The 26,483-nt window shown below is 41.8% G+C and overlaps 2 protein-coding genes across 2 annotated transcripts; one reads left to right on the top strand and one right to left on the bottom strand.

Annotated features, from left to right (window-relative positions):
• The first annotated feature begins 3,444 nt into the window (after positions 1 to 3,444).
• l3mbtl2 (L3MBTL histone methyl-lysine binding protein 2) lies at positions 3,445 to 18,988 on the top strand. The gene is made up of 18 exons (XM_069665065.1): positions 3,445 to 3,551; positions 4,019 to 4,440; positions 4,575 to 4,662; positions 4,831 to 4,964; positions 10,277 to 10,352; positions 12,033 to 12,112; positions 12,361 to 12,478; positions 13,071 to 13,205; positions 13,467 to 13,555; positions 13,735 to 13,981; positions 14,172 to 14,236; positions 15,700 to 15,804; positions 16,788 to 16,935; positions 17,060 to 17,142; positions 17,242 to 17,476; positions 17,578 to 17,643; positions 17,760 to 17,924; positions 18,009 to 18,988. Exons 2-18 carry the CDS (start codon positions 4,111 to 4,113, stop codon positions 18,389 to 18,391), a joined length of 2,547 nt encoding a protein of 848 aa, XP_069521166.1. The 5' UTR covers positions 3,445 to 3,551; positions 4,019 to 4,110; the 3' UTR covers positions 18,392 to 18,988.
• Positions 18,898 to 25,022, bottom strand: chadlb (chondroadherin-like b). The gene is made up of 10 exons (XM_069665064.1): positions 24,858 to 25,022; positions 24,579 to 24,773; positions 24,329 to 24,484; positions 24,092 to 24,237; positions 22,103 to 22,384; positions 21,798 to 22,017; positions 21,385 to 21,658; positions 20,889 to 21,301; positions 20,608 to 20,774; positions 18,898 to 19,764 (listed from the first exon to the last, which is right to left on the bottom strand). The coding sequence occupies exons 1-10, from the start codon at positions 25,020 to 25,022 to the stop codon at positions 19,464 to 19,466; spliced, it is 2,319 nt and encodes a 772-aa protein (XP_069521165.1). The 3' UTR covers positions 18,898 to 19,463.
• Positions 25,023 to 26,483: the final 1,461 nt, after the last annotated feature.

The raw sequence follows: 26,483 nt of genomic DNA, 5'->3' as shown, positions 1-26,483 counted from the left end.
AATGTTGCTAAGGCTGAGTAAGAGGTTTCAGAAAAGGGCAGTATACAGGTTATAATGGCCTTTTGAATGACGACTGGTAAGTTCATCTGTAACTGAAGGACTTTAGTCTGATTTGTTTATTGTGGTGTAAACAGGTTCACTGGGGACTTTATATCACAGGCAAGCTTCTCAGCAGGTTACAAAAAGTATTGAATTCATGAGCATTTTTTTGTTGCCTGAGACCACTGACTCCCAATTTTAAGTTCTGATTGCATTCAGGTTTGTGAATATTCATTTCATCATTACCGAGACATGATATTGATTTTTTAAATTTCTTAATTCCTATGTATCACGTTATCTTAAACCTTTATATGCAGCTTATTTGAGAAGCTTCTGTTGTCGGATCCCTTTGTTTAATAACCTTTAGTATTGATTCATTAACACAATGTAAGGAAGATTTCCTATATGGGCTACTATGCTTTTTTAAAAACGTGTCAAAATTCCTTTAATTGCATCAAATTATTTATCACAACAAGTTAACATATAAACGTGTCTATAATAGTGTATAAAGCGTGATGACATGCACCTGTTAAAACCTGTGTGTAATAAACTGTTAATGTGTCATGTCCATCAGAATGACTGCTGTGGAAAGGAACTGTTTGTGTGTCTGGTTGTTTTGGTGTAGAGAGCTCTGTAGCGCTGAACTGCGGTGAGAAGTTGGAACAGGTTGTGTCCAAGTTGTGATTAGTCTGCAGTGAGGCTTCCTGATTGTTTGCTGACTATGAAGAACTATTTGTTGGCAGATCTGCAGTTAGCCGTCCAATGTAGTCAGTTACTGTCCTGTTTGGGGGCAGATTAAAACCAGGCTGTGTTGTATGTTCAGAGAACTGAAGAATAGTTGTTTAAAAAATCCTTTTTAACCTCCTGTCTCTATTCAGACTTATCACTGTCCCAGATGAGTTATATAACTTGGTCTCTGGATCTGTCATTTGTGTTAAGGGAGTAGAGAAGTGGGAAGGGTACGCATCGCTGGGGGACGCCACTGCTGATTGTCTAGGTGCTGAATGTGATGTTTCACCTACCTTTCGTCTTTCTGAAAGACGATGGTGTTGAACGCCCAGCTGAAGTCTACAAACAGGATCCTTGCACAGGCAAATTTGATGGCAATTTCCCATTGGGCTACATTTTGATTTCTTATGTATAAATTGCATTAGAGGAAAGTAACTGCTCATGTGCTGAACTTAAGTAAGCCAACAAAATGTAGGTTTGTGTACTTTACTTCAGTCTTTGTTTTGTTTGCAATTCTCTACTTCTTCTCCACTACATTTCAGACAAAAACGTTGAACTTTTTACCCCATTATATTCATCTGAATCTTTATAAGCTTGTTGTTTTGTTTGCCAAAGTCTTAACTTGTAGATAAAATAAAGTATGATGTCTTGTTAATAATGAAACTATTGAAGATTTACAGATTTTCCTTTGAATTGTTTTGACAATTTTTACCTATTTTTAATGATTTCGAGGCTTAGACTGTTGGTCGGACGAAGTGAACATTGTGAAGGTTTCACTTTTGACTCAGGATATTTGTCAGGGCATTACTCACTATTTTCAGGATTTTTACAAACAAAAAATAAATAATATTAATAATAATCTGCAGATAAAGCCATAATAACAATGTAATTGGTTACAGTCTTACACAAAATAGTTCAAATTTAGCCCCACCTCACAACTACAAATGTGAAAGCCACTTTTACATTCATTGTGAGTTATAGTAATCTATCGACAGTATATATAACAACAATATAATCATTCCACTGCCCACTTTTTTGCATTGTTGTTTTACTTTTAGCCCTTGAATTACATTTCCCCTGTATTTTATTACTTTTAGTTAAACTTACTACTTACTATATTTTGCCTTTTGGGCAAACAGGTCAAAGGATGATGCAGTCAACATGGGACTCCGCTTAATCCTGCAACACTTTGACTCTCCAGGGATATTATGCAAGTATCCTGTTCATTCTTTTTAGACAGAAGGCAGGAGTTTAGGTTAGAGGGAATCAGACCCAACACCCAGTCATTACTGGCATCCTCCAGGGTTGTGTGCTTGCCCCACTGCTCTTCTTCCTATACACCACAATGACTGCACATCAGGAGACAATGGTCAAACCCCTTATCTGGGATATGGATGAGTATACAGACAAGAGGTTAGCCCTCTGGTGCGGTCAAAACAACCAGGAGCTTCTTAAAGTCATACCTGAGGAAATGTCATTGGACTTAAGGAGAAGCTCCATTCAGAACTCTTTCTCTCTTCTACTTTTTGTATGTTCTATGTATATGTATAGATTCAGAGATCAACAAAGTGTGTTCCATAGTGGTGCAAGTGTGTAAAACCAAAAGATTGACATTGATTATAACCAATGTGTCATTGTACCATAATATTGATTGAATTTTCAGTATTGTAGATAATTCCTGGATATAATTAATACATGTATTTTCTCCTATTTTCTCCTGCACTACAGTCATCTTCTCACCCTGGCCACCACCTGTTGGACCTCCTGCCCTCAGGGAGGCGATGCAAGTCAATTAAGACACGAACCACTAGACTATTTAACAGTCTCATTCCCAAAGCCATACATCTCTCAACAAACACGCACTGACTCTGCAACCCACATTAAAAACTCAAAACATTATGAAATTTGATGTATTATACAACTATTTCATTTATTAAACAATCTGTGCAATATATTTAATATGCGTGGGCAATACTATGGTCTGGAAATTATACATCAATGCACTTTTACCTGCCTTGTTTTACTGTTTTATTGTCTTATGGATTTATGATTGCTGTGTGTTGTGGAATGCGAATTATTGTGTGTATGTATTTTTAAGGCCCACTGATGGGACACTCACAATTTCTTTGCATCTAAATTATAATGACAATAAAGGCTTCTTATCTTATCTTATCTTATCTTATCTTGCAACAACCTGCACATCTGTACAGCTCTTTAATTACACCTGGTGTATATATTTGATATTATATTGCCTTTTTATATATTTATCTTATTCTACTTAAGTTCACTGACAGTAGAAGTACTGTTTAATAGCTTTTTGCTCATTTCTATTCTACTTCTGTATTTATTGTATTGCAACTAAACACAAAGTCAAATTATTTGTATGTGTAAACCTACTTGGCAATAAACTTGATTCTGATTCTGTTTCTAATATGACACCAAAATAATAATAAAAGATACAGGTCACCAACTTTGTCGAGCAACTTGTACTTTAAATATTAGTCAATAAGTACAACTTCTTAACAATTTTACGCCAGCACATTAATTAATTTGAGATAAGGAAAATAATTCACTGTGATCCTGCTAAAATCCTGATAAAACCTCAACTCCCATAATGCCTTGTCCGAGCGTAGGAAGCAACTGCTATGACGTCAAATGTAAGTGACCACAGTACAGTAGCGGGGGGGTACGAGGGTATAGTTAAACAAGTTAGATTACCAAACGTTTTGCAGTTGTATAAAACATTTCAAAGAGAGCCTGGTACAAAAGTCCTCACAATTTCTGTAAGTATCACACTTAGCGATATACTAAGTGAACTGCTGCTTCATAATAAGACAAACGTGCTGTTAGCTAGTAGCTTGCACGAGAGGTAGCATGCGGGTTAGTCACACTTTTGTTTATGTTTTGAGCAGCCTGCTTATAACCATTTTAGCTTTACCAAATTGCTCATAAGTTGCTTTTACAACGAAATTCAATTATAAATGTTCGTATAAGTGCACGTTAGGCTGTATGATGTAACGACTGTTAGTTTGTGTGAACTTATTTATTGTTTCTTCAGTATTGTTTGGTAGTTTGCTTTTGGAAGTTTGTCTTGTAATGTAAGATGAAGACATTTTGGACTAGGAAACAACATAGATCTGTCATCTAGCTCTGCTGCCTGTGTCAGCCCCAGCTGTCTGGAAATGAGTGATACTTAAATGTAAATGTTCTGTGATAGTTTTAACATACAACCATCAACTTCCCTCTGCAGAGCTCATAAAACAGCACCATACAACTCAAAAGAAGAAAGGATGTGTTGGCTGTAGATCCTGCTTTGTACTCGGAGGGCTTCCAGACCACAGGATGCCCTACCACTGCGTTGCTTACGGGTGCGGGAAAACTGCAGATGATGGTGTGACACTGTTTAGATTCCCCAAGGACCACAACGAGTTTCTCAAATGGGAAAAGCAGGTCCAGCGCACCCGCCCCCATTGGGTCGCCACACCTAACTCTCACCTCTGCAGCGAGCATTTCGGCAGGGAGTACTTTGAGCCCAGACCATTCACGGCGGCTCTGAAGCTGAGGCCGGGAGCCGCTCCGACAGTGTTTGTCCGTCCGCACTGTTCCTCCTGCAGTGGAGCGGGCTGCAGTAAGTGCCTGCCTGCTATCCAACGCCGGGAGTCTACCATAAGTGTGAGTAGTATTTATCATTGATCAGGATGTGCAGAGTAAAAAAAGAGAACTTTCATTGTGAGAGCTTGAAACAAGATGTTTTAAATCATGCTTTTTTCCCCCCTCCTCGCTCGTACAAAATGATGAAACGACAGTTTGATGATACTGATGGAGGAAACGACAAAGAAAATCCAGCAGGAGGAAGGGTTATGGCGGGGGATATAAACACAGAGGACAGACCAGGTGAGTTGCAAGACACGGAAAAACATGGTTTGAGAAACAAAATGCCACTTTTTAGGTTTGTACATTAAAATGGGGAGATGGAAATTCTGCATCTGTTTAAGCATGATGAACTGTTTATAAAGTTAGATGATGTTTTGTTTATAGGTATTTATATTTGTATCTTTACAGTGGTGTGTGAGATGTGTGGCACCAACGGCACTGTGAGCACCTTCTTTTCAAAGACCAAGCGTTTCTGCAGTATTTCCTGTTCACGTTCCTATTCATCCAACTCCAAAAAGACCTCCATACTGGCACGTCTGCAGGTAAGAAAAAGACGTGATGTTGCTGCACAACAATACGAAATCATGAATTTGTTTCTTGCCATGTAACGTTTAGGACTTTATTTTTCACTCAGATGATGCATGCATACAAATTATTGTTTTTTGATTCTGGTAATATTGCTTAAAGGAGCAATTCGCCCCTGGACACTGTCAGTCAAAGCTGGTGTTCCCTGTAATCGATAGAAGCCACAATATTTGAAATTGGCCCCATAGCTGTGGAGAAAGTTGGAGAAAGTTGTACAAACTGCTCGTGGTTTCGCCCATTCTACATTCCTACAACACCCAGCATGCATTGCACCCTCCCTCTGAAAGGAACGGCCCAGTGAGAGCGATGGGGTGAAATACTACCGTTTTCCAGTCAAGGACATTGATGGCTGCAGGCGATGGCTCAGAGCGGTACAGAATCCGAGTCTAAAAAATCTTCGCGTCTGCAGTCTATATTTCAAACCTGATGATTTTGAACGAGACATGACATCGGAGGTGGGCGTTCTAGATTGAGGAAGTGTAGTTTACCTCCAGATGACACGTTTTACGTAGTATGGTGGCGGTTTTTCAGGGCCCATTGGAGAAGCGGATAGCAGAGAGAAATTGCATTTTTTTCCTACCATAATGGCATTAGCTCCCCATAATGGCATCATAGGACTGAGGCTGAAAATTGGCAAACTGGCCCTTTAAGGTCTGTTTTTTCAAGCAACTCACAGATGTATTTGCATTAGTTGGATAGAAGTAAATTGCTTTGCATAATTAAATAATTAACTGGTGAAATTATAGATTATATGACAAGAACTTTCCCCTGAGAACTTCCTTTTTGTCTCTGGTTTAGTCAGTTGTGACTGCTGTGCATATAATGCTGTATAAGATGAGATGCTGATCATTGTTTGCTGCATCTTCATTGCTGCTTGTAGACCATTGAGGGTTTTTCTCTCTGAATCCTTCCTCCACTTGTCTTAATTTAGCTGTTCATTATTTCACAGCTTCTCTCCTTCTTCTTAAGGAACAGACAAAAGCTGCCTTTCTAGTATTTTAATGCCTTTGCTGTCCTCTTTACTTATAAAACTGCTGCAACTGTTGTACCTGCTCCTCACAGGAGTAGCCTGTAGGGGCTCCTATAAAGCTTCTGCAACTTCTTATGTGGGACAGCATAACTACATTATTAGCAACATTTAATTTAGGAGCTATTGGAATTCTACTAAATCGTTTTAATCAGGGTGATATTAATCTCTATTTACAGATTTACAAAGAAATGTCATCTGACAACAATTAAGCTTCTTATTTATCTCATAAACAGACATCTGCATGCAAGTTCAGCTAACGATCTGTTCTAGATCCAAAATTTCAACCTGAGACAAATTTGCTTAATGCTGTGTTGCCAAAGCTGGTCAGCCTTTAGATGTCCATGACTTCCTCGAAAGCATCATAAATGATCAATCCGACCTCCGTTCAACAAAAAAGCATCTTCAAAGTAGTTTTCTTCTCCACTTGAGGACAGACCTGGCAATGCTTCATTTTTACTTTTTACTAATCTGCATCATGGTGTTATTTCTGCAAACTTAAGACCTGTTGATTAAAGTAAATCACAAGAAAAGCTTTTCGGGTTCATATTGCTGGAGTAAGCCAGAGTGCAGCCTCTGTGTAACCTACTATTTACTGTGAAACTGAGACTCACTAAACACTGGCTGAACTGGAATGCCCGCAAAATTCACCGTCACTCCCAGAGGCTATGTCATTATCAGATGATAGCCGATGGGTTCCGAGATTAGGATGATATTTATGTTATGTGAGATGCTGATTTAAAGGAATAGGCCTACAGTTAGTTATAAGTGAATGCAACGCCACGTAAAAACATATCAAGATTTTAAGGGGTTCTGGGCTTCAACTTTCTCTTTTAGCAATAAAAGCATCAGGATGTAGCCATTTCTTTAGATATTTCAAAAACAGATCTGTCCAGATTGTTTCAGTAATTTGAGATTGTAAAATTTTAGGTTCCTCATTAAGAGGTTTGTGAAATTGTTAACACTTTAACATCCAGTTTCTCCTTTTCTTTTCCCCTATGGAGTTTGATGGTTAGAAAACTATTACTCCACACTTTCTGTCAGAATTATAAATGACTTATATACTGCAAATTATTAGCAATGCATCTCCAATGTGAGGAAAATGGGAAGATTCAAAAATGTTTAAAGCTGAACCGAGCAGTGTTTATAATGTTTACACTTTATGTATATTGAAATCAAAGACTCTAATAAATACTCTATCTCTGGAGGGAACTTCGGGAAACAGGAGCAGCTGTTATAGGCTGCATGCGCACTCATGGCCCAACATAACTTTAGAAACCGTTTATTCCAAGATTTCTAACAGAACAACGAAACACGTTGGAGCTGGGTTTTTATCAAGTGTGGTCTCAGGTGTATATAGATAGTTCCACAAATTCTAATTACTACCAAAAGGTGGTAGTGTTTCGTAGAAAAAAATGTAAGACCGTCATCGAGGAAGAAAAAGGGAAGAAGAAGAAGGCCGCGCTGGACTTGAAAACATTGCCCCCACCTGAGAGGATGTACACATGCGTGTCAGCTGGTTTCACCCGGTCATTCACACGTCTATAAACAAATACATTGTATAATTAACTCAAATGGTTCATAAGTGCTGCGTTAATACGTGCAGGAACAAAAAACGTCCGAATCTCGTATTTCATCGTTTTCCTGTCGGAGAGCCAGAGAGACGGAGACAATGGCTGTTTGCTCTGAACATGGATGGAGACACTCCGCTCCACATCCTCCACAAGCTTTTCGTCTGCCAGGAGCATTTTCAGCGGGACGACTACTACGACAGCTCGGATCAGCCGAGCCGCCGGGCCCGGCTCCTTAGGCCCACCGCCGTTCCTACCCAGTTCCGTCAGACAGGTGACCCCAGCGCCAGTCTCATTCATCTGAGTCTACTGGTAAGATATCCGGATGGCAGTTCATCCAACTCCTCTGCAAGTCGGAGACAGACAAGGATATCCAAAGCAACCAATAATGAACATAACAGTGAATTTAAGTTATTCCATTGTTATATATGGCTTTTGCTTATTTATTTTTTCATTCCTTTTTTAATCTGAACTATTTGAGGGAAAAGAACGACATTTTCCTTTTGTCATTAAATGTAACCTTTTAGGGTCATTTTGTTGAACATCTATTTGTACAAAAGCTAAAGAGTGATAAAATGAGAACTGAAGCAATTCATCATTTAGTTATTTTGTAGAAATTTTGGTTCAAGCTGTTTTAATTTTTATGCAAGGTTGACAACAAAAACAGATTCTGACTTTTTTATTTCAATATAATGTTATTTTCTGGTCATCTATGATTGTAAATATCTGTTTTGTTGGAGTGTTGGACGGAAAAAATATGCAATTCAAGATAAGGGTACCGGGAAAATGTGATGGTTAAATTATTAAGGCTATTTTCCAACAGGAAATGTTATATATACAGTACAGTAAAGTTTTAGGCAGCTGTGTTAGATAAGAATGCTTTCAAAAATATAAATAATTTTTTTAGCATTTTACAAAATGATAAATGAGCGAACAAAAGAAAAATCTAATCAAATCAATATTTGGTGTTCCTACCCTTTGCTTTCAAACCAGCATCAATTCTTATAGGTACACTTGCACAAAGTCAGGGATTTTGTAGGATTATAGTCTGGTGTATGATCAACCGGTTATATCAAACAGGTGCTAATCATCAATTTCACATGTAGGTTGAAACACAGTCTGAAACTAAACTGAAACTTGACTGAAACAGAAACAGCTGTGTAGGAGGCTTCAAACTGGATGAGGAACAGCCAAACTCTGCTACCAAGGTGAGGTTGTGAAAGACAGTTTCATGTCACAGGTCATACACCACGGCGAGACTGAGCACAGCAACAAGACGCACGGTATTTATACTGCATCAGCAAGGTCTCTCACAGACAAAGATTTCAAAGTAGACTGGGGTTTCAAGATGTGCTGTTCAAGCTCTTTTGAAGAAGCACAAAGAAACGGGCAACGCTGAGGATCGTAGACGCGGTGGTCGGCCAAGGAAACTTAGTGCAGCAGATGAAAAACACAACAAGCTTATTTCCCTTCGAAGTCGGAAGATGTCCTGCAGTGCCATCAGCTCAGATATTAACTAGTTTTAGCCATCGAAAAAGGGCCCATCTACAATATTTCATCGCAATCAAGGTGTACGCTTTAATTAGATTAGATTCCCTGCTTTACATTGCTGTCTGACGGACTACGTATTTGTCAGCCGTACAACTGCCGCGCACTATATCACGCCGGGGATCAATTGTTTGGGTCAAAAAGTGCTGCTCTGAATCGGAACTTTTCTTAATATTTCCCAAGATGGTGCGGACGTGTGTTTCCCCGGGCTGTTCAAACAGACACGTTTCCTGGTCACTGTATCGATTTCACCGTATTCCTTGCTCAGGTATTGTTCTGAGGAAACTGTGGCTACGTACTCTGGAAATAGACATCAACACTCCCAAAGCAACACTGAGAGACCTTCGTGTTTGTTATGATCATTTTTCTGAAGAGGATTATGTAACACCAAAGCCAAATAAAAAAGATGTCAGGAAATTGTTATTTTACATATTGTGCTGTTAAATGGGCTGCAATACGTCTTCTACATTTTGCTTTTTTTATGCGTTCTAATCCCTCCTGGTAAAAAAGGAGTTCAAGGGGTATTGTCATTGCGACCAGCCCCAGATTCAGTTTGAGGTGTCTGCCCGTTTAGGAAGTCATCCTTGTGCCCAAGTGCTTCTTCATTAAAGGATTTTTGGGTCCAGTAAATAATAAGATAAAGTCCTAGACCAGTGTCATAACTCAACTTGTTTTGATTTCGACTCAGAAGTCCTGTGTTTGAGAAAAAGTAGTGCCAAAGGAAATGTGTGTGACGGCAGCGCAATGAGGTTAATGCCTAACGTTAATGCACACCAGTGCGCAATGTCTCTGTATTTCATACTGCGTTTTCAATCTCTCATCATCCTGCACATTCCTACACATACTGTACCCCTCTTTCATGACACTTATTGTACATGTTTTATATAATTTATTACCAAAACCAGACAAATTCCTTGTATGTGTAAACGTCCTTGGCAATAAACCTGATTCTTAAAATGCACTTGAACTGCAATTTTTTTAAAAGTTTGGCCTCTTTAAGGTGACTTAAACAACATTTCCTGCTTCCCCTTTTCCTGTAAAGTGGCTATCAAAATCATAATGACAAAATGACTTTCATTTTTACTTTTCTTTCTTTTCTTTTTTTTCTTCTTTCTCTCTCCAGGGAAAGCCCCCGTCAAAAAAAGCCACAGTGCTGAACAAGGTGAACAAAGCCTCTGCTGCTGCAACAGTATCTGATGGTGAGGACATTGGACACAGACACATCTGTCTCGGATCCCATCAGCTGTAGTCTGACAACGATATAGCCTCTGGGGACAACGGCAAACATGCCGGGCATGTAGCCAGCGGTTAGCGATAAACGACTTCCAGTCAAGACTTTTTTTTGCTGCATTGTTTACAGAATAAGAACCTGTTTTTCTTGTGATTTACTTTCTAACCTTCGCCGAAGTTTCAATATCATGATCTTTTTGTAAAAATGAAGCTTTGTCATGTCTGTCCTCAAGACAAGAAAACTCTGAACGGCTTTCGTGACAGAGAGTCAGGCAATTTATAAGTTGAATTTTAGGTCTCGAGCAGATTGTTAGCTGAACTTACTGAAGATGTCTGTTTAAAGAGATTAATAAGAAGCTATGTCATCGTCAGATAGCCGCTGATGGGAGCCAGGATGTCATTACGGCACATTACATTCCGCCTGCTTTTGCTCGCCACACGGACTGTTTTTCCTGAATACACCGCAGCCTCCTGATACGTGATTGGTCAATATTACTCGAACTACAAGCGTAGTACAACAGAAACCAGAGCACTTGCCATCCCTTAAAATCCACGTCACTACCTACAGATTCTATATTTCTATGTATGTAACTATCAAGTATGAACACCAATATTCATCACATATTGATTGATCTCTATTTACAGATTTTACATAAAGATGTTGAATCTGTAGGCATGCGACAGGATTTTAGTACAGGAAGCGTTCTGGTTTCTATTTGTAGTATGATTATAGTGCGAATAGTATTGACCAATCACGTAACAGCAGGCTTCGGCATATGCAGGAAAAACAGTCCGCGTGGAGAGCAAAAGCAGGCAGAACAGCATCCGCTATGATGACATCCCGGCTCCCATCAGAGTCCTCTGACAATGATTTAGCTTCTCATTGATCTCAATAAACCGACATCTGCAGCAAGTTTCTTCAACTTGGACAGATTAGCTTGATGCTGTATTCTGAAAGCTGTTCAGTGTTTAGATTTCCAGATTTCCTTGAATGCATCAGAAATGATCGATTTGACCTCCGTTCAACAAACGAGCATTTTAAAGTAGTTTTCTTCTCCTCGTGAGCACAGACCTGACAAAGCGTCACTTTTACTTTTTACTGATCTGCATCCTGATGTCAAAAATTCGACAAACTTAAGACCCGTTAATAAAAGTAAATCACAAGATAATCTGTTTCTTTTTCAGGTTCATATACCTGAAGTAAGCCAGAGTGCAGCCTCTGCATAACTTTTTATTTTCAGTAAAACTGAGACTCACCACAAACAGATAAACAGGCGCTCCCCCGGGGGATTTAACGACCATGAAATGACAGCATTTATTTTGCTGACATATCTGGAGGGGTGAAATTTGCTTCATTTTTGATCCGAACACACGGCCGCTTCTCAAGTTGCTAACTGGACTGTAAACAAGGCAGCGCATGGAAAAGGAAGTCTAGGCTGGAAGTCGTTTATCGCTAAACGGTGGCTACACCACAATGCCTGTAGTGTTCACCGTTGCTCCCAGAGGCTATACCGTCATCAGATGATAGATGGGTTTGCATATTGATAGCAAAGACATCCTTTAACAGTATTTTGTCAAAAGCTGTTTACAGAACACGTTGGCAAAAATAAAAAGAGAAATGTACCTCCTCTTTTCTTTCCTGTCTGTAGCATCTTCTTCAGGTTTTGATTGGGGCGCCTACTTGGAAAAGGAAACCTCTCTGGCTGCATCAGTGTCCTGCTTCAGACATGTGAGTCCGATCTAGTTTCCACTCTCAGATAATAAATGTTCCAGGATCCAGATTCCAGCACGACTAACTTTACTCCAATGATGTATGAGAGGAGACGCACATTCATGACTAATGTAGCAGTTTGATGGATTATTAAAAAGAATTGGTTATAAACAAGAACTAAACTCTGAATGCAGCCGAGCTGTTGAAACACATGAAACATGTCACACTGATGACCTGTAAGTAATCATGTGACCTTGTATCTGCAGGCCCCGCTGTGTGCCCAGTGGGATGAAGTCCACGTGGGGATGAAGGTGGAGGTCCTGAACACAAACGCAGTCCTGCCCAGTAAAGTCTACTGGATTGCTAATGTTATCCAGGTTGCAGGTTTGTCTGTCAGACTATTGAATTATTAGTTGTAGGATTATGAAGTTGAACGGTTATCATTTGTTGTCACATTCCTAATCAATCTTAAAGACGCCCGGTGGAAGGTTTGGACCTTGCGTAAAGCTATTTTTTTGTATGAGTGGGTTCCTGTTTTTTTTGTCTGGTATCTTGGTTTATGTGATACAGAATCCTGCCAATAGTTTCACACTATTTCAGTGATCCAAAAATGTCGTTAAGATGCAGAGATATGCCGCAATGCACCAGCATCACAGAGGAAGAAACCAAAAATAACAGAAAAATCAGTCAGCTCCCAGGATTATGTTTTTGTTCTTGGCCTTGGCCTCTTAAAACATTTCAGTGCTGATATACTAACTCCCCCCGTTTACAACCAACACGAGAAGAGTTCTAAATCGACTGCACAGTGGAAACAATATGGCCTTACAATACATTTGAGTTAAGGGGCTCCATAAACAACCAGTGTAACATAATTCTATCATACAATAACTATTCTTTTCAAGAAACATTTAGGTCAGTCTGACATTTTAGCCATGCTGCAGCATCATAGTAACTTTACCCTTGCTTCCCTCTCCAGGATACAAAGCTCTGTTGAGATACGAAGGCTTTGAACACGACAGCAGCCGTGACTTTTGGTGCAGCCTCGTTTCAGGAGAGCTGAACCCGATCGGATGGTGCGCCATGACGAGCAAACTGCTGGTGCCACCAAAAGGTGAGGATTCCCACTCACACTTGTAACCACGAGGACTTCATGACTAAGGTCACACTTATGTCAGCTAATCAAAAGAATTAAAAGTGTAATGACTCCACTGGCATGGAACAATAGTTAGACCAGCAATTAAAAACAGGGAGCATTAGATATTTTCTTATACTTTAATGTAGCAGCTGATGCCTTTTTAAATGTGTTTAATATGGCCTCGATCAGATATTGTAATAAAAAGACTTTTCTAATTGACAAATTGTGTGTCCATAGATGTGAAGCAGAACATCCCAGACTGGAAAGAGTATCTGATGAAGAAGCTGGTCGGGTCGAACACCCTCCCTGTTGACTTCTACCTCAAGGTAAGACTGGATGCTGCTTGACACAATAATTTGCCACATGAAATAAACCCGTTTATCTTGTAAATGTGTAATGTATGATGAATTTTAAGTAAAATAAGTGTTTTTATTTCACTGAATCAATAATAAGTATCATAAGCATCTCTGTCCACTTCCCCCACTTCCTTCTATCCTCTTCACAGCTCGCAGAGAGCATGAGGACGTCCTTCAGAATAGGTATGCGTGTGGAGGTGGTGGACCCCAAACACGTGAGTCGGACCCGAGTGGCCCTCATCGACTCGATTGTCGGGGGCCGACTGCGGCTGTTGTACGCAGATCAAAGTGACGCCCTTGCGCACATTACCCTCGACTTTTGGTGCCACAAGTGGAGTCCCCTCCTGCACCCCGTAGGCTGGTCCAGCAGAGTGGGTCACGACATTAAAGCACCAGGTAGGTCTGGGATTTAGTTTTTCCAATACAAAAAATGTAAGGGGAGCTGGCCAACAAAGGCCACTGGTGTATTTTTAGTAGTGCTGTTGTTTAGACTGACCACACTCCACCTTAGCATAATTGGTTAAAGTGCTCTAAAGACATGAAAGTTTCAAAATAAAATGTATAAATGCTTCTTTTCTGATTACAGTCACCAGCGTGGAAATTGCCAGTTCGAAGGGGAACTCTGACAATTCGTTCCTGCTGTTTAAAAAGGTGAGGGAGGAGTCAAATGACTTCACGAAGCACAAGTAGATGAAACGGCTGTTTTGGATTCTAAGTGTTTTGTTATCAACAAGTTGGCTTCTATCCACTTTATTCGAGGTGGCTGTTGTAGAAAGGCTTATTGGGGTAACTTTTGGGGTGATAGCAGAGGCAGCAGTAAACTTGTCCCAGTGACCAACTGCCAACAACTGTCTTTAAAAAGTAATTTGACTTAGATTTGTGCACTTTACGTAGCAGCCTCTGCCATCAGTGTATGAATGTGTGTGTGAATGGGTGAATGTGATATGTAGTGTAAAAGCAGCTTTGAGTGGTCGCAAAGACTAGAAAAACGCTACATAAGAACAGTCCATTTAACAGTTACGTTGCTCTCTCCTGGTCTGACTGCATTCTCAACCTACATAAGAAAAATGCCCATTACACGCAGCAGCTGCAAATTGTCATTTAAGTGTATTGAAAAACAATATTAAAACTATCAGAATGGGATTTTTTAACATCTTTATCTACCCTATTTAAAACTGTAACCATTTTGCAATTGGTCCAACAGATCGCCTCAGCTGGCTTACCTCAACAAAAGAGGTTTATCTTTACAGAGATACAAGTAAGATAGCCGTTATTCTAATCAGAAGCAGCAGCTACATTGCTTCTTCAAAGCCACTGGACTCCATTGACAAAAAATGTAATTTTAGCTTTCTGAACACAAGAGTTGCTGGTTTACCGCTAGCTTAATCAGTGTCTTAGTTTGTGTGTTACTTATTGTGTTACTTTGGTGTACAGCAAACCGATTGAGTAAACAGTAGAAATCGCTGTTTTTGTCAATGGAGGATGGTGGCTGTGGTACCAATAGCTGTTTTTTTACCTAAACAAAAAGGTCTATCTCTGCCGGGATCCTTTCCCTAATGATGTCAGATATTCAGGGCCAAAAACAACCAATGTTAGTGGAAGTAGCTCTACGTTTGCATTAAGGTAAATACGTTTGTTTCCAACCTCCTTTAACAAAAGAAAACCAGACTTATCGGTGACAAAGTACTGATCCATCTCAGAGCTTTTCAGGTTGTTTACCCCTTCACAGTCTATTACAACAAGGGACGGCTGTGGCCCAGTGGTAGAGTTGGACGTCTCTCAACTGCTAACAGCTACAGCTACTAACTGCTACAGTCTCCATGTCGAAGTGTCCTTAGACCTAAGACATAGCCTTTGGTGTATGAATGTGCCATAGTAGCCTTTGCCATCAGTGTGTGAAAGGGTGAATGTTACATACAGTGCTTTGAGTGGTCTGAAGACTAGAACAGCACTATATAAGCACAGTCCATCTACCATTTGTCAATAAAGTAGCTTAATATTTTAGTATATGTTATCCAAGACCACTTTGTCCTGCTCATATGAAAATAATCTACACTCACTACCTGTAAAACACTCTATAGTTTCTTTAGCACAGCTCTCTGTGTGATCTGCAGCCCAGGTTTGTCTACATGGACGGAGGTTTCTTTGAGGAGGGAATGAAGCTGGAGGCCATCGACCCGCTTAACCTGGGAAGCATCTGTGTGGCCACCGTGCACAAGGTAACGTTTGACTGTTTGATCAGGTCTGAATTAGACGTCCTCAGACCGACTAGACTGATCTGCTCGAACCATTAGGAGGTAAAGAATTATGTTCCATTTCCAGCAGTCGGTGTAATGCAGTCATCAGGTTGGAGGTGAAAACTTTTGATGCTTTTTCATAACAATCTCCATTATTTTTTACATTCGATAGTTCCGAAAGGTACCGAAGATATAAAGCAACAACAGATCTAAAGTCAGATTTTCAGCCCAAAGCTGCCGCGAGCAAAGCGAGAGCAGCTGTGGTCAAGCAACAGACTGGGAGTGGAGAGAGCGAGCACCATTAATATAAATAAAGCAGAGACACTGAGAAATAAGAAACTACCACGCCTACATCTCTTTACTTCCCCGCAGGAAGGTACAGGGTTTAGTTTTTATAGGCTGAAGTCGCGCCTCATCCTGCCTTTACAGCAGCAGCACAGAAGACTGTTCTCATTCACAGAACAGTAAATGAAGACGTTTTGTGAAGTCCCTTTCACGTCTCATAAAGATGCAAAAGTTACAATAGCATCTGTTGCAGACAGCCAGAGATCAGAGGTCACCTTGGCGCTACATTTTCATTTTGCGCCAAGGTGGGCTCCAGACCTGTGCAGAGATTGACGTCCAGAAACGTCCCAAACACGGCAGAATAATAAGAACAATAGAAATGCAGAGGAAGGGCAGATCCTCTGAGTGATGATCAAGAGGGAATATTTTAATATTTAAACCCTTTCATAAATCATTTCATTAATATTAAGAGTTTGTCAAATGAGCTTGTCTGTTTAGTGACTTTTTTCTGTATCAGCACTGTGTGAAGGTGAGAAAATTACCTGATTTTTTTTGCCGTAACAGGAATTGAATATTGTTTTTTACTAGTGTCATTTCAAAGTTTGAAATTCTGGTATTGTGACAATCCTAGTTGTAAACGCATTAACTCATGACACTGTCTCCTCTCTGACTCCTCTCAGGTGCTGTTAGACGGCTACCTGATGGTGGGGATCGATGGCACCATATCCTACAACGGCTCTGACTGGTTTTGTTACCACGCCTCATCTCATGCCCTCCTTCCTGTGGGCTTCTGTGAAAAGAACAACATCCCTCTCACAGTACCTCATGGTGAATACAAACCTGCTTATTCATTCAGTCTCGGCTGCAGCTCACACTTTGTCTCCCTGCTTATCTTCGCCCTGCTGGTTCTGGTAATTCAGGAAATACTTCCTTATGTCCTGTTTTGTTGCAGGTTATGACTCTAAGACCTTCACCTGGGACAAATACCTGAAAGAGTGTGAAGCTGAAGCTGCACCAAGGCGACTGTTCAATGTTGTAAGTCCAAACCTATTGCATTATTACAAGTTGTGCTCTCTGTTTAACAGCAAATGAATGTGACCGTCCCTTTCTGAACCCTTCTCTGTCTTACTACAGGACTACCCGGGTCACGGCTTCTCCCCCAACATGAAGCTGGAAGCGGTCGACCTGATGGAGCCGCGGCTGGTGTGCGTGGCCACCGTGAAGCGCTTCGTGGGCCGCCTGCTGCTCATCCACTTTGACGGCTGGGAGGACGAGTTCGACCAGTGGATCGACCACCAGTCCCCGGACATCTACCCCGTGGGCTGGTGTGAGCTCATGGGCTACCAGCTGCAGCCGCCTCCTGGACTCGGTAAACACCTCAATTAACAGCCGCATGCACTAGTGTGTTACAGAGAGCTGTGTTTATGTTTAGTCGTCTTGATCTGAAAGGTGTTTTTTTCTGTTTTCCAGTGAATTTAATTGAAAACCAGGCAGCACAGAACAAGAAAACGAAGCCCTTCATGTTCGGGAAAAAGAGTAAGTTTTGGTTCATAAATGTTTCCTGCCATTAAAATCTGGATTCAAAATGATTGTCTTCTTAGATCAGAAGGTTAAATAACTTTTCTTTCACCGCCTTTTGTTGCTTTTTATAGAGAAGAGGAATTCAAAGAAGAGGCTCTCTCAGGAACACGCTGAAGAGGATCCCGCTCAGCAGCCTGATGCTGCTGCCACTGAGAGTCTTCCAGAGCCTGAAGACCTCAGTCTTCCTCCCAAAGCGCCGCTCATCCAGCCCAAGACTGAGCCAGAGGAGCAGGAGAGTAAGTGAACAAACTCTTACAAGTGTTTCACTTTTTCTGAGGGAATTTTTTGGAGTAATCGCTGACTTGATTTTATCCTTGTAGTCTTTGCAGTGCACGTAAAAGTGGAGGAGGTGGAGATGGAAATGGAGATCCCAGGAGACGACCCTCAGCGAGTCTCTCTGGGTATAATCAAGCAGGAGGACGCGGGGGAGCAGATGGAGACAGGACCGCGTAAGGCACCAGAGCCGAGCAGCTTGACAAATGAAGAGCGTGACAAGACGAAGCCGAGTGAAGCAGCGGCACGAGGACCGGAAGAGAGGGAGTCCTTCGGAGAAAGCATCGAGGAGGAAAGTGAAAAAAGAAAAGGCAGTGAAAAGAGGAGACAAAGGGTGGAGGAAGAGGAGGTGTTTCAAGGAGATGACAGCGTCGTGGAAGAGATTTCAGAGCAGGACACAAACGACGAGGCTGCAGGAATGGAGGGATGAGATGTAGATGTCTGCTTAAAGAATGAAACCGGACAAAAAGAAGAGAGACAAAAGCATTCTGCAATATTTAGAGTTACAGATCGTGCAAATTTTAATCTCTTGTTTGAAGTTATGATCCTTAAGATTTCAGTCCTGGTCGATTAATCGCATGTGTGGATCACACATTTTTTTGGGCCAACCATAAAAACTAAAGCTCTTTTGTTACAGCTCTGATGTACTGGATGTGGTTCAACAGTAGCCATGGTGAGCATCTACCACTACCGTTTAAACAATATAGAGACATAACTATAGAATGTAAATGCATTAATGGCGGCATATTGACCACAAGGATCAGCTTAGCCACTTTTAAAACTACCTCACTTTTTCCATGTTGACAAACTCCTCTACACAATGACACTTGACTTTAATTTAACCTGATTTATCATTTGGAACATCAAACCTGTAAACACAGCTCTGGAGGTCTAATGTCTGATCATTTGTAGTTGACATAGATGACAAATGTTTATTGTAAGGTTTTATTTTTCCTTGTTCATGTCCAGATGTGTTCTTTTTTTGTAAATATGAAATCATTGATTAAAAAAAAATACTGTTTCTAAACTTGTTGATTTGAAAGTCGACTTTAGAAATCTGCAGTTGTATAGTGGTTAAAGACACAGTAACTAGCTAAAAGACTTCAAAGTCTAAAGATTGTTTCCTTCACTTCATTGCGTCCTTCAAAAATGTCAAACAGAAAAGCTCAGGAGTTTGAAAAACTCTGAATGTGTGTCTAATGCTGTTAATATGAAGCGTTGCAGTGCTGAAGAAGGGTGTGTGTGCTCAGTGTAGAGTCCCTGGATGAAGGAAAAAAAAAGCCCTTTGACCTTTTTCTTTTTAACACTATTGATTAAACAGCAAAACACTGGCAGATGAAAAGCTAACTGGCAGAAGATGTGAAGGGGCCTCAGCAGCTACAGCTTTCAAAGTGGGCAAAGGTTCCAGTTTAAGAGTCCGTGTTTTAACCTCGACGTCTTTATCAGCTGCCAGTTAACTGCAGGCCGCGGTCTTCAAACATCAGTATTTTTCCGCAGCAGGTTCAGGGCGTGCTGGGCCTCTTGGTGGCTTTCTTGGCTGCAGCTGGTTTTGTGTTGGGACTCTTACGAATTTTGGATTTGGCTTTCATCATTTTCACCTGCCGGAGGCCGTTGAGGTGCATTGGTTTGGGTTTGGTTGCCTTTGGTGCCTTCGCAGGCTTCGGGGTGACAGTAGGCACGGAGGGGAGACTCTCGCCCCCTGGACACGCTTTGAAGACGTGGACGTCCTTGACCCTGCGACCCCTCAGCTCAGGGGGATTGGCACAGGTGGCTCGAACCTTCAGGTTTACTTTCTCAATCCACCTAGATGAAAAGGAGAGAGAATTTATTTTCTAATTGAAACTGCCTGGACACGAAGTAAACCATCTCGAATGAGTAACGATTGTTACTATAGCTGTAATACAACAAGAGCTTGGCTACAGAAACACAAGTTTTTCATTGTATTTAGGGGTTTAATGTTTCTGTTATTGGGTATTAAATGGGGCCTACAGGGAATTTCTATCATATTTTGTATGCCATTTGTATGTAGTTAAACTAAACAAATTCCTCAGCGTGTGCCCTACTGATCAAAAAAGCTTAGTTTCCCTGCTTGTGGAGCTACGCCAGCAGTTTCTACATGCACCAGGATGCATTTCACACGAGCAGCCACATGCATAGCCTCGCGCCGCTGTATCTCTTGAGCCTTCAACTGGTCTTGAATAAATACAGCTGAACGCAAATGTCAGCTAGAACACTCTCGTCCATTACATCCTATGCACTCATATTCTCAGATGCAATTCCGCTTAGTTAGTTCATAACTCGTTTGCAATCAAAGCAAAGGCAGGGACTGCAAATACAGATTAGACACTTTGTCAGTCTACCATGCTACCAACTACACCAAATGAAGGCGCTGAGGCAGGAAGAACAAAAGATCTTTGCAGCAGTGCAAAGAAAACGTGCAACCACTGTAGGCTGTTACATACATAAAAATGTGGAAATTTCCCTTTAAGACTGATCATACACTGGTAAAGAATTATCCAAATGATGATTTGTGACCTTCATTAAATTAATTATTCAATTTAAAACAAGTTATGTCTTGCTTCAAGGAGACAAAAACAACCATCAAATCTCTTCTGATTTCTGATTAGATTCCTGTAAATGTCTTACAGGCGTAGTGGCAGCAGAGGGCAGTCACACATCAGAGGGTTGTCGGCCAGGTTGATCACCTCCAGAGAAGTAAAAGGGTGGAGGTTAGGCACCTCCTCCAGCTGGTTGCCCTCCAGGAAGAGACTCCTTAGTCCCAGACCTAGACCTGCCAGGGAGTTCTGTGACATCTGGAGAGATCACATCAGAATGTTACCCTTAGTGAAATGATTTGTTTTACTTTTGATCACCACATGAGCATGTTAGTGGAAAAGGAGGTATTGACATAAAAGGAATCCACTCACCTTCTCCAGTCCCATGTTATTCAGATACAGCTCCTTCAGAGACCCCTCCAATGGTCGAAAAGCATTCGGCCCCACCCAGCGAATAGAATTCCCGGACAGCCTCAGGTCTCGGAGGTTTCCCGTCTTGCTCAGCGCCTCTGTGGGCACCTCCTTCAGCTTGTTTCCTCCCAGGTGGAGCGTATCGAGGTCGCTGGCCTGGTCCAAAGCTCTGGGTGACACGTGGCCGATGGCGTTCCCAGTGAGGTAGAGAGCTCTGAGGCCTCCAGCTCCAGTCAAGATGTCTGCCTCCAGCTTGGCGATGGTGTTGTTCTCCAGGTGAAGCGCCAGCAGACTGGGCACCAGTTTGAAGGCTGCTTTGGGGAAACTGGTGAAGCGGTTCTTCTCCAGGTGGAGGTAAGTCAGCTGAGGGAGGCCTGTGGATATAGATTATAGAAGCCAAATTTCAGTATGAAGACAAGTCAGAATAATCCACAGCTCTCTTCTACATGATTATTACCTTTAAAGGCATCAGGGCTGAGGGACGTGAGGTCATTCTCCGACAGGTACAGGTAGATCAAACCCTTCATTCCACTGAATGCCCCGCCCTCCACCTCCACAATTTTGCAGCGCTGCAGATGGAGGGACACCACCTGGGCGACTCCGGGGAAGCTGTTGCTCGGGATGTAGTGGAAGTGGTTTCCACGCAGGTCGAGGAGACGTGTGGCGGGAGAGAAACCTCGAGGAACTTTGGAGTGACCGCGGTTCTCACACGAGGAGTGGTGCGTTTCAGCCTGAAGACAGGGAGGTAATGGGAATGTCATATACAGACACACTGCTCTCCTGACACTAAAGTTGTCATTTGTAGTCAAGAATCATTGGTATACTACAAACGTAAATTACTGGGCATCCAACTTTGTACACCACACTTACCTCGCAGACACAGTTGGCCGGACACTTGACCTTGTTCTCAGGCTCCCGAGTGGGTGGTGGTGCATTCCTGGTCTCCTCCTCGAACTCCGCCTTCAGCATGGCCTCCTGACTCTGACAACGCAGCTCGGGAGGGTGAACGGCCTCCAGGGTCTCTCCTGAGAGGTGGGCTGGTCCTCCACACGTCCCCATCAGCTTCACCTTGTTACGGATCGCCCACTCCCTAAAGTGAGGTGAAAAAATATTAAAATTAAAGCAGTTTCACCAGATTGTCAGCCATCAGTTCAAAATCCAAAGTTCTGTTGTACCTAAGTGGACGCAGGTAGCAGTTGCAGTAGACGGGGTTCCCAGCCAGGTTGATGCGTGCTAGATTGGGTGTACCTTCAGAGAAGGGCTGGATGACTCGCAGCTGGTTGTGGCTGATGTCCAGGTGGATGAGGTTGGGGGATTTGGATACAGCTGTGTTGGCCAGGTCCTGCAGGGACATGTGGTCCAGGAAGAGGTGGGTCACTTTGGCCATGGACACCACTTCTTCTCCGAGGTAAGTCATTGGGTTGTAGCTCAGATCCAGGCGGGTCAGCTCTGACAGTCTGGATACGGAGAAGAAGAAAGAGAAAGTTTAGGTGTATAGCAGCAGTCAGATCGGATTTTTGCAGGTGTTTTCCCTCCAAGACACCAGGCAACCAATAAGCCAATGATTTTCCAACTATTATAACCCTTTGTGTGTATTGTCCAAATATTTTCACATTTTATACTTTCAAGCTAAAAGTTTCTGGAACTGAGAGTAGGGCATTTAAAGTGAATTGAAATTAACTAAAATGTACTGTCTTTTATCCTAGCAAGCAGTGTGGCTCCAGAAATGGTGATCAGTCATTCTACCACTTTGATCCAGACAAATCTAATCTCCTAAACTGATAACATTTCAATCAGCCTCACACAGCTCAGGAGGGTGTCGTGTTAGCATGCTAAGACACTAAACTAGCATAGCTGACATCGTGAGCCTAACTCATCCCGAACATCAGCGGTTTGGCATCGTTATTGTGAGCATGTTAGCATGCTGATGTTAGCATTTAGCTCAAAGCAGCATTGTCCCTAAGTACAGCCTTGCAGACCAGTAATGTATCTAAAGTAAACCAATCATAACATTATGACCACCTGCCTAATATTGTGTAGGCCCCCTTTTGCCGCCAAACAGCCCTGACCTGTCGAGGCATGGACTCCACTGGACCTCTGAAGGTGTGCTGAAGTATCTGGCACCAAGACGTTGGCAACAGATCGTTTAAGTCCTGTAAGTTGCGAGGTGGGGCTTCCATGGATCGGACTTGTTTGTCCAGCACATCCCACAGATGCTCAATTGAAATTAGATCTGGGGAATTTGGAGGCCAAGTCAACACCATTAACTTGTCGTGTTCCTCAAACCATCTCTGAACCATGTTAGCAGTGTGGCAGGGCGCATTATCCTGCTGAAAGAGGCCACTGCCATAGGGAATACTTTTCCATGAAGGGGTGTACTTGGTCTGAACGATGTTTAGGTAGGTGGAACGTGTCAAAAAGGCAGGACCCAAGGTTTCCCAGCAGACCATTGCCCAAAGCATCACACTGCCTCTGCCAGCTTGCCTTCTTCTCATAGTGCATCCTGGTTCCATGTCTTCCTCAGTTAAGCAACGGCCATCCAGATGATTTTTTCCACAAGAAAACGTGATTCATCAGACCAGGCCTCCTTCTTCCATTGCTCCATGGTCCAGTGATGCTCACATGCCCATTGGAGGTGCTTTCGGTGGTGGACAGGGGTCAGCATGGGCACCCTGCCTGCGGCTGAGCAGCCCCATACGCAACAAACTGCAATGCACTGTGTGATCTGACACCTTTCTATCAGAACCAGCATTAACTTTTTTTATGCTACAACTACAGCTGATTTCCTACAGATGTTGCTTGTGAAACCAACACCCTCAAAATTGCCCAGCAAGACAACGCTCTTGATTTTGGACATTCATATCTCCACAATGACTGAACAGATTTTTACCATTCGAACTGCATTGGAAACAGCCGTCTCCTTTCTTGCTTTTGAATCGCAAAGATGGCTCTACCCAATCTTTCACAATGGTAGGGAACATAGGACCCTGGGAATATAAGGAAGACCAACACAGACCTGGTAGCCTTACTGTAGTCTCTTAGTCTTTTATGTTCACGTCACAACTAGTAATTCCTCACATAGAAATTAGTTAGTTCTCATTAAAACATTTATATATGGGTTAGAGTATATATGGGTTATGCAGTAGAGTCACTGTAGTATTTACCTGGTCATGGTCTCAGAGGGGAAGAACTGCAGCTCGTTGTGGTCCAGACTCAGACGGTTGAGCGTGAACAGACCAGCGAAGGCCTCAGTGTCCAGGTAGTTCAGAGAGTTGTGACTAAGACGAAGCCATTTGATGTTCTGCAAACCCTGAGTACAGAAAGGTCGACTGTTCGATTAATCTTCAAACTACAGCATCTTGTCAGTTCAAGGTGCTTTGCTTAGGTTGTTGCGCGTATACCTGGAAGGCCAGGTTGGGGATGTAGACCAGCTGGTTGTGTGTGAGGGAGAGCAGGTTGAGGAAGCCGAGCTGAGAGAAAGCTCCGGGCCGGATCTCTTCCACACGGTTACGGTCGATCATGAGCTGCTTCAGCGAGGACAGGCCGTCGAATGACTCCTGGACTCACAAAACACAGAAGAATGGGATTCAGTTTGTTTTAATAAGGTGTTGATGGTATTTGAGAGAACTGTATTTACGTGTGTGTAACGACCTGGTAGAGGATCTCAATGTTGTTGTTGGCCAAGTTGAGGAAGACAAGACGGCCGAGGCCTCGGAAAGCCCCCTCCTTCACCCTGCGCATGTTACAGCGCTGCAGCGACAGGTGAGTCAGGTATGGAGTGTGTTTGAAAGCCCCGGTGGGAAGTTCCTGGATGTCGTTGCCTCTAAGATCTAATTTCACAGTGATCTATAAAGAAGGGGGTTACATATTAGATGGAACAAAATGGGAGGTAAGTACTAATTTATTGGGATATGTGTGTGTATAAGTAACCTCGTCAACAGTTGGAGGAACTTCAGTCAGGTTCTTGTTGACACAGGTCACAGTGAGCTGGATCTGGTCACAGATGCACTGCTGTGGACACTTCCCTGTGTGTGCTGCAGGGATGAAGAGGAGCAGCAGGACCCAGAGGGCGTCGGGACAGAGCTGAGAGAACATCTGAGAGGGAAGATTCACTTCATTCACATATTGTATGTGGTAGTAATTTTGGTAATTTGTCTTTACTGAGGCCCTATTTGGCCAGTGACGCATAAAACAAAAAACTTGTATTTTGCATAAACAGCAAAAGAGTCGAGTCACAAACAGCTAGGTGCTGTTTTGATTTGTAGGGACACTAGTAGATCCACAACTTAGCCATTCATTTGATTTATTCACTTTCAGTTAACTTATTTGGCAGTGGAGGAAACACTGAGTCAACATCATTCATCATTCTTCTGCTATATACAAATAGCTGAACTGTGTACTGTGCATCATGCTCTGTGTCGTTTGTTAGAAATGAACTGTTTTAGCATTAATTATAATTCTTCTTGTCATTTAAGTATTTCCGATGCAAACCTGTTGTCTGAATTTGTTTGAACAAAACCTTATCAATTATAACCTTTATCTAACCTGGTCCTATGAACACGTACTATGAACCCACATCTTCTCTGGTGCATACAGTAAAGTAAAAGTAATAAAGCACATTTACACAAGTACAGAAAGTTAATAAAATATGTCCAGTTAATGCCGAGATAAACATTTACTCTTCTATATCTCAGAGTTAAATGTTATACTTCTTGATTAAAGCTCCTGTGAGGAACTTTTAGTTTGTGTTGATTTTGGCGCCCCCTGTGGACAAAGCCGTACCTCTTATTTATTTGCTGCTTTTGTCCTGTACATGCTTCAGTGGTGGTTTTTAATAAAAAATCCTGCTTTCTTTAACAGTCATACTGTATGTATCCCTCAATTTAAATTTTAGCCCTGGAAAATGTAAACAAAGGCAGCGTGCAGTTAATCACTTCATCTGTCACCTACCCACCGTCAGCAGTTTTAGGCATTAAAAATAACTATATAGAAATAATGAATCTTGTCGATTGATGGTCTGGTTTGCTTTTGTAGGTCATAAAGAATTACCACAATTAATTTCAGTCTGTTTCCTAACCAGTGAAAAATTCCTCACAGGAGCTTTAACAAACATTAGATGGTTGTAGATACTTTTCAGATGTATATTTGAAATAAATGTTTATTAATGAGTTTTAGATTAAACCATGGTGTCAAACCTAAGTTGGCTTGAAAAAAAGAGAAATTACTTTTAGTCGAAAATGTCGAAAAAAAGTCTGAAACCGAACTTGTTCCAAACTGCATGCATCATCTCACGACCCCTAAGATTTCTGTTGGGATGGTTTGAAGGCAGCAGGTCACCTTAGTTGGGAACCACTGGAGAAAACTTTTAATTAAAAACTGTGTCTAAGGTAGAAAACTAAAGTCCACCCAGACCAGCTAAAAGTAAAATGCTTTTTACAAACATGCATTAAATAATGTAGCAGTATGAAAATAATATCCTATAAGAGTAAAGTCAAGCATTTAGAATGGGTCATTTTAAACAGAATAGATCGTTTCACTTTGTTGCTCTGAGTAAAT

The sequence above is a fragment of the Semicossyphus pulcher genome, unplaced genomic scaffold, assembly GCF_022749685.1.
Source record: "Semicossyphus pulcher isolate SPU_LCO1_2020_fin unplaced genomic scaffold, fSemPul1.0.p SCAF_16, whole genome shotgun sequence".
Classification (NCBI taxonomy): Eukaryota; Metazoa; Chordata; class Actinopteri; order Labriformes; family Labridae; genus Semicossyphus; species Semicossyphus pulcher.
The sequence above is the reverse complement of the archived record's forward strand: the minus strand, read 5'-3'. Positions and strand labels throughout refer to the sequence as shown.